At 45.0% G+C, this 8,717-nt stretch overlaps 1 protein-coding gene across 1 annotated transcript; it reads left to right on the plus strand.

The window, feature by feature from the left end:
* Positions 1-3,785: 3,785 nt before the first annotated feature.
* LOC127310459 (uncharacterized) lies at positions 3,786-4,346 on the plus strand. Its single transcript, XM_051341136.1, has one exon. The coding sequence runs from the start codon at positions 3,786-3,788 to the stop codon at positions 4,344-4,346; it is 561 nt and encodes a 186-aa protein (XP_051197096.1).
* The last annotated feature ends 4,371 nt before the right edge of the window (positions 4,347-8,717 follow it).

The raw sequence follows: 8,717 nt of genomic DNA on the forward strand, positions 1-8,717 counted from the left end.
CCTATACTCGTGGGTCATCACCCCTCTAACAATTATCAACTATCTTTAGTATTCATATATTTCCTAACACGTATTTTTATTTATTTTTGGTAATTTCGGTGAATGCACACACTAACTTTGAAAACAACTACAAGTACATGTAACTGAATAATGGATTTGTAACAAGGGATCCCTTGTAAAAACTTCTAGTGCCTGATGAGCAATGATAAGAATTTGATCGAAATTATACAACAAAAAAACAACAGCCATCAGATTAGCTTGCTTCTTCAACTCGATCAGCTGCCTTAACTGCTTGTACATTTTCTTCAGTTCTCCCTTAACTTCCACTAGTTCTGCATTGGGAGCATTAGGCATAATCGGAAGGGCCCTAATCGGAACGGCTCCTCTCTCCACCGCATTCTCTACAACCAGTCCCCCTTCCTAAGTTGCGCTCCCCAATAGCGTCAATTGATTTCTGCAATTGAAGCCTCTGAACGTACACATCGATCCACTCGAAATGCCTGCATTTCTTCAGGATCTGAAAACAACAACGTGAACCCTAAATCCCAAATTCGAGGAAATAATAAGTAAATCGAGCATCTTCCTCCCTCCCTTGGCTCGTTCTTGGCGATTTTAATGAGGCCCTATGGCAATATGAGCATTTTTCGGCTTGTTTGCGCTCAGAGTCTCAAATGGTTGCCTTCCGTGATTGTGTACAAGTCTGTGAGTTGAATGACCTAGGATTTTCAGGCCTCCCTTACACCTATGATAACAAGAGGGCAGGTAACAACAATGTACGTGTTCGTCTTGATCGTGCTATGGCGGACAATAGCTGGCGGGACATTTATTATGATTCATCTGTGGTGCACTTGGTTAGTCCGTGCTCTGATCACTATCCAGTCCTGTTAAAACTGGCTAAAGAATCTCAACCTGTTGTTCAAGGTCGGTAGCTCAGGTATGAGATTTTCTTGGAACGTGATCCAGCCATGAAGGAACTCATTGACACATCTTGGCGGGAACTAGGACCGCTGGGTGATTTAGGTTTGGTTTCCGCTGGTTTGAAGGTTATGATGCGCAAGTTGCATGCTTGGGGAAGGAAGAAATTTGGTAATGTTATGAGAGAGCTGAACCGGCTGCATGAGAAGTTGAAAAACCTGTACGAGAATAATGCACCCCGCTCAGAAATTCGTGCCACGAGCGACTTGATGAATGACCTCCTCTATAAGGAGGAAATGTTGTGGTTACAAAGATCACGAATTTATTGGTTGAAGGAGGGGGATAGAAATACCAAGTTTTTTCACCAAAAAGCTGTTTGGCGTGCTCGGAAAAATAAAATAGCAAACGGTTCCATCTGAGATGGAACGCATGGCTGTGTCCTATTTTCAGTCTTTGTACACTCGTGGCCCTTCTCTAAACTGTAGTACCATCACTGGTTTAATCCAGGAACAAGTCACTGCTGATATGAATGATAGTTTATGCAAGGAATTCTCGGACGAGGAAATTTCAGATGCACTCTTTGAGATTGGTCCAATCAAAGTACCTGGGCCAGATGGTTTTCCTGCACGCTTCTATCAGCGGAATTGGGATGTTTTGAAAAAAAGATGTGATCAAGGCGGTGAGACATTTTTTTGTTACAGGGTTTATGCCAGAGGGTACTAACGATACTTCAATTGTTCTTATTCCAAAGGTTGACAACCCAACTAAGCTGAAAGATTTTCTCCCTATTGGGCTATGCAATGTTCTATACAAAGTGGTATCCAAATGCTTGGTTAATAGATTGAGGCCGTTGTTGGGCGACATTATTTCAGAAAACCAAAGCGCATTTGTTCCTGGGCGTTTGATAACTGATAATGCACTCTTGGCCTTTGAGTGTTTGCATTTTATGGAGCATGGCACATCTGCGAATTTCTTCTTTCGTGCATATAAGTTGGATTTATCTAAAGCTCATGATAGAGTAGATTGGCATTTCTTGGAGTCTACAATGCATAAAATGGGGTTTTCTCATCGGTGGATACAATGGATTATGGCATGTGTTACCACGGTGAGGTATTCAATTAAATTTAATGGAACCCTTTTGGAAGCATTCTCTCCTTCTCGAGGTTTAAGACAAGGGGATCCACTATCGCCCTTTTTTTCTTACTCGTGGCTGATGGCCTTTCTGCTCTCCTACAAAGAGAAGTTGAAGTAAATGGAATTTCACCAATCAAGGTGTGTAGAGGTGCACCTGGTGTCTCCCATCTTTTGTTTGCGGATGATACTTTGTTGTTCTTTAGAGCTTCGGCTGATGAAGCTTCAAGAGTTAAGCATGTTATTGATGTGTATGCAAATGGTACGGGCCAACTCATTAATCCTTCCAAGTGCTCTATAATTTTCAGCGGTTCTTGTTCTCAGGAATCACAAGAGGGGGTACGTACTATCCTTCAAGTGGTAAGCCAGGAATTTGAAGAAAAGTATTTGGGGCTGCCTACCCCAGATGGTCGGATGCATAAAGGCAGATTTGTTAATCTACAATCTCGCCTCTGTCAACATCTGATGGCATGGGGAGATAGTCTTCCGGCCAAAGTGCTAGAGAAATTCTTATTAAGGCCATTACACAAGCCATTCCAGCATATGTTATGGGAGTCTTTAAGCTTCCATTTTCTTTGTGTGATGATCTCACAAAGCTAATTCGTGGTTATTGGTGGGGAGTTGAACATGGTAAGCGTAAAACTCACTGGGTGAACTGGAATACTATGACTCGTTCGAAAGCTCAAGGTGGCATGGGTTTTAGAGATATGCATCTCTTTAATCAGGCATTATTGGCCCGCCAAGCTTGGAGGTTAATTACTTGTCCAAATAGTCTTTGTGCCCGTGTATTGAAGGCCCGCTATTATCCTCGTGGAAATCTTCTAGATACCGTATTTACCGGGAACCCTTCCTCTACTTGGACAACCATCTCCTATGGCCTGGAGTTATTGAAGAAGGGCATTGTGTGGCGTGTTGGAAATGGTACCAGCATACGTATTTGGCGTGATTGCTGGTTGCCAAGAACAGCGAACATCCAGGTTCTTACTCCAAAGAGGAACATGCATATTAAATTTGTTTTAGAGTTATTAGATGAGCATGGTCGATGGAAGACACATCTGATTCGGGATACCTTCTACCCTATAGATGTTGATGCTATACTTAAAATCAAGCCCTCAAGAAGAGGTTTCGATTACGCCCTGGCATGGCAACCAGAGAGCTCTGGAATTTGCACAGTGCGGTGTGCGTATCATTTGGCTTTCAATAGCCTTCCGACACAATGTGCCTATGGCAGCTCGAGTGCATGTCCTGACCGAAATGATCCTTGTTGGTCCAAAATATGGAGTTTCTATGTACCACCAAAGGTTAAAACCTTTGCATGGAGAGCAGCTTCTAACGCCCTAGCTACAGAGGGTAATAAGCTAAGAAGGAAGATGCATGTCACAGGTTTATGCAGGATATGTGGCTCGGGCGTGGAGGATGAGGCGCACGCTCTCGCACACTGCCCTCATGCTCGTCGTCTTTGGCATTCGATGAGAGATTGTTGGCTTCTTCCTTCTGAGTCTGATCTACAGGTGTCCACTACGTCCTGGTTCTGATCAGTCCTCATTTCTGCTCCGACTCATATGATTGATCACACACTTTTGGTAGCGTGGAGGGCCTGGTATGAGCGGAATGAATTAACTCATGAGAAGCCTATTCCGACTACAGAGAGTTCAAAGAGATTCCTATGTAGTTATGTGAAGATCCTTTGTTCAATAAAAAACACATCCACTGACCAAGTCTTAAAAGGGAAACAACCGATGCTGGATTCTGGTGCTCAGCAAATCAATCCAGTGGAAGTGAAGAAACCACCAGTTAAACGCTGGCTTAAACCCCCTCTGGGTTGGGTCAAGTTGACGATCGATGGTTCTTTTAAGAGTGATGATGGTTCTGCAGGTATTGGTATGGTGCTACGTGACTATGCTGGTACAACAATTTTTTCAGCTTGTCGATCCCTTGCGTCATGTGAGCAGGCTCTAGAAGCGGAAGTCTCAGCCTGTTTGGAAGGCCCGGAGTTGGGGCTGCTTTATAGTGATTTGCCTATCGTTGTTGAGTCAGATTGTTCTCAGTTAATCTCGTATATTTTGGCCAATGAAAAAGACCGTTCGGCCTATCTACATAGTATCTCAGAGATTAAAGTTTTAGCTAGTGGTAGTAAAATTTGCAACTTTGTAAAAGTAGACCGTAGTCAGGTGAGGATTAGTCACTGCCTTGCTAATTTGGCAAGAGCAGAGAATAGAACACAATTCTGGCTTGGTTCAGGACCTGAGTGTATAGTGCAGGTGCTTGAGTCTGAGTCCCTTGTAATCCCGTCTGATTAATAAAGGTCTGTTTTTGCCCGCAAAAAAAAAGCGAGAGAAAACAGAACAATTGGAGCGAGATCTAACCTTATCCCCATCTCTATATGGCAAGCTCTCGCATGCAAGGTACTCACGTCCACGGTTGTCGTTGTCGTTCATCTTACAGATTGGTCGCTTCAGAGGTTCCTTGCGTGGGCAGTCAGGGCATCTTGTCAAAGGCACGGGTCCATACTGCGGCCATGAAGAACAGGAGGTCGAAGAGAAACTAGACATCACCCGCCTGTCGGAGAAGGGTTGCCGTTGACGGAGAAGAAGAACAATGGGGCGCAGAGAAAGAAAGGGGAAGCAATGGCACGGGCACGGGCGCGAGGCTGGCTCGGGCTTCCTTTTTGCAACGGTCACCTAGGTAAGCTGTGGGTCCGGCGCGCTAGCGTGGATAAATTATGGGTCCCACGATAATCTGGATAGGTGGAGACGTGTCCACGGCGGGGCACCAACAGCGACCCCATTAACGGTCAACTTAACGGGATTCCTCCCGTCCGAACTCCTTCTGCGGGTTTTAGATAAGAACCGAAAAAATCGAAAAAAAACTAAGGAGCTGAGAAAAACTAAGCACAACTATCCGAGGACGCAAAAATAGAAATTCCAAAACAAAATCGGGAGTGTCTGTCGCCTTGGGCCTTCCTTTGAGCTTCCCGGCGCACCGCAAGACGGATGGACGCCCCGCAAGACGGATGGACGCCGGTAGTACCACAAATTGGAACAAAGCGCTGTTCTCTTGGTTGGAGTCGGATCCAGAAGGCCACAGGATAATCCGTCATCAGAACTCAAAAGCATATGCGCCCGGTGGCTAATCCCCAATAATGGCTAGAGCGATCGGAGGAGGCAAATTAATCGGCAGACAGCTCATGGACCGACCGCCGACGACTGTATCAGACAGCACGCCCATGCCAGTGCGCCCTGTGCTTTTGGCGAGACCGGCACGTGATGGCACTCCTGGGACAGCTCGAGTTGCACATGCGATGTGACAAGTTAGCTAAACAAGCCAACCGATCTTCCTTTTGCGAAAGAATAGCCAACAGATCTGTGACAGATCATCTGTCCATCTGTTTCTCTTAAGATATACGTATATTATGGTCAATCCAGATTCAGTTCGCGGTGCAGAGTATAATCATCATCTAAATATCTGCTACGTACTCAACGGCAGTGTATATGTACAGTGTGTGCGTACAGTGACAGGGTGTAGCTCCAATTATAGGGTGGTTAGAGTGGAGGTTACGTTAGTGAAGAAGCTAGTGGAGGAAGCAGAGCTTAATATTGGTGTATACGTGTGATCCGACTCCAACCTACTGATTGTTGAATGTTGATAGGTAGTATGCTACTAATTGCTGTTCCTTTTTGTTCCTCTCACATTTTTCAATTCCCTGTCAAGTTTGTATATCTCCGGTCCGGTGGCAGCCTTTAGTTTGGCAAAACTGAAAAAGACGAGGAAAAAAACTCGATAAAAATAGTAAACACCAAACATCTCAAGGAAACTTGATACATTTGCACTGCAAAATTCGGCCACAACCCAAACAAGCCAATCTTCTTCCACTAGTTCAGGCGTGGCAAAGTAGGAGAGCATTGCCCAAATTATCAGGAAGCTTGTGATTCAGCCATGATATACGGAGTACGTCATTAGCTCAAGCCGGCTGCAGCTACCGATCGAGATGCGGTTGTTGGGGTGAAGCCCTCGAAAGCGAAGTACCATCTGACCATACCTGTCTCTTCGTTGGCCAAATGTCAGCTGTAGTAGATGTGATGAGGGGGCACCGTTGCCAGCTAGACTGATAATGGAGTTGAAAAGATATCCCAAATTACGACCGCTCCAATTTTGTATAGAATTCCCCTCGCGTTAAAGATATAAACACATGATTATGATGATAGTTTATTCGCGTGGAAAATCTAGGAGGGGTCGATTAGGCCGTTGGTGGGACGTAGGAATCAGATAACACTGTGATTGAGATATCTTGAGGATTACTGCAGACAAATAAACTTCATGAGTTGGTCAGAATACCGGTGAAAGCTTCAGTGGCACTATAAAACACGGTTATTCAAATGATCAACCCACATATCAAATGGTTGAGAATCGTTGTTCGGTTTGGTGGCTAAAGATGAAGGTGCTGAGTTGGCCTATCTACATTCGAGTTGAAGCCCTCCGAATAAACCATGTGCTATCCGCATGAAAAAAGCTGGCGATGTCTCATCTATCTAACAACGTGTAGCCATACGAGGAATTTTTCCCACGTTACTCATCGTTTTTATATCAAAAAATGGCTAGATTGTTTTTGCTTGGCCCATGACAGCCGGGGCAACATGAATCAGTGAATCAATACGTATGAATGTCACAAGAGGAGCTCGAGGGAATGAATGACGCAGAAGGCGACGATGGTGATCAAGTGGGTACCGCCGCTCCTCACTCACCAATCCCACCATTCCCATCCGCTTAGAGAGTGTCTATGATTCAACTGCACATTGGTTGGAGCAACATCACAATGTCAAACTTGCCAAGGTGGTCAATGCGACAAATGTGGGCAAACGTAGGTCATCGTTCCTCCTCCCGGCCCAGGAGATATTCTTTGATTACACCTTAGTTGATTGCCCATATAGTCGACAAAAACCGACCCAAATCTTGTTTTGGTCGCCTTATTATTGCCCCTCTATAGATGTGGCCTAAGCTCCACCTTGGAGAACAAGGGAGGAGAAAATACTACGATGAAGAAGAAAGAGACGAGCAAGAGGGCCATCATTGCATTTTAACTCTCCAGCGTAGACTCCTCGTGTCGAAACATCGACAACACCATCATCTCATATGAAAAAATAGATTTAAGATAACAAGGATGTCAGATTATGCATGAAAATGACAACTATGTGATGGTCCCAACTTACCATGATTTGCCGTTTAGCAGCAAATATCATCATTGTACAAGGAGGAGGTGGTGGGATGAGCCTCAGAGTATCTCCACTGGCATCCTCCATAATATGGCCAACAAGAGTGCTAGCTGGTAGCAGGCTAGTGGGAGCACCGACTGGCTATGGGGTGCTGTGCCACACGGCGGTAGCTCCAATAGGTCATGCACGTCTCTTTGTGCACAAAAACAAGTATGTGGGGGAGATAAAAAGAAAGAGAGATGAGAATCTTTTGAAGGGGAGCTCTCACTGCGGGTGGGCCAATCACGCATGTGCCGAGCTTGAGTTTATAACCGGGGCTCCCAATCACCATGTGTGTACCGAGCGCGGATTGGATGTGCCGACTACTGTATTTGGGGTCCGAACTGTGCTGATGCTTTTTGGTGGACGCTAGTGGAAGCTTTTTATTGTGTGCAGTCAACGTTCGTCGGTGGTGCTCTCACTACCTCCCCCTTATCCATTTTTCCCTCCTTCTCCCCCTTCCATCATTTCCTCTTTGCTATCTCCCTTGACCCCCTTCTGTGCCATCACATCGAGTGACGCCTGGTGGTGAGCGGAAGCGAAACCTAAACTTAGGGTTAGTGGTGCGGGTTGCATCCCCGTCAACTTTGGGAGTGTGGGTTGTCAGCGCGGGAGAAAAAAACTGAGCTGCATGGGTCTTAGAGGGAGGGTCTAAGTGTCGGAAGACCAACAAAGGTGGTGATTTCAGGAGGACAGGTAGTGAAGCAACATGGGAAGCAATGTGGCTGCATGTGCTCGAGGTAAGCAGTTTAACAAGTGTTGGTTCACATGGGTTTTGGAGGCAAGGACGACCCAAAACTAGATACAAGAGGTGGTGAATAGAGCCCATCTCGCGGTCAACATTTAGTAGTAAAATCACTATTTCATCCATTTTAAAAAATAAGTATATCTAAACGAATTCTTTGAACAAGGGAAATTTTGCTACATGACATCATTATTTTTGGGCGGTTTGTTCAAACACATCAACACATTATGTCTTTGCCAGATTACATTACAGTTTTGTGACACATTTGCCAGAACACAAAGGAAAGTTTTGCAGTTTTGACTAGGATCACCATGCTATTACTTATTTTCAAACAAAGGACAAAACTTTCCATTTTATGCTAGGTGGTGTGTTCTATCAAATATGACACAAAATTATAATGGTACCCAACGAGAACACAATCGAGCGGTATGTTTTGACCAACGCCACAAAATAACGATGTCCTGTAGCAAATTTTTCATTCAAACGACAGTTTCTTTGTACAACTACGAAATTCTACCATTCGGCCGTACGCAGTGCGGTAAAATCGGACTCTCTCACCGCTCCAAAACATCACTACGTACTGAAAACGAATTTCAAATTTGGAATCCGGTAACCCTACCCTGACGTTCCCCACACCCACCTCTACTCCAAATAAAACTCCCCACACACCCACGCTC

This window comes from Lolium perenne, chromosome 6 (genome assembly GCF_019359855.2).
Source record: "Lolium perenne isolate Kyuss_39 chromosome 6, Kyuss_2.0, whole genome shotgun sequence".
In the NCBI taxonomy this organism is placed as follows: domain Eukaryota; kingdom Viridiplantae; phylum Streptophyta; class Magnoliopsida; order Poales; family Poaceae; genus Lolium; species Lolium perenne.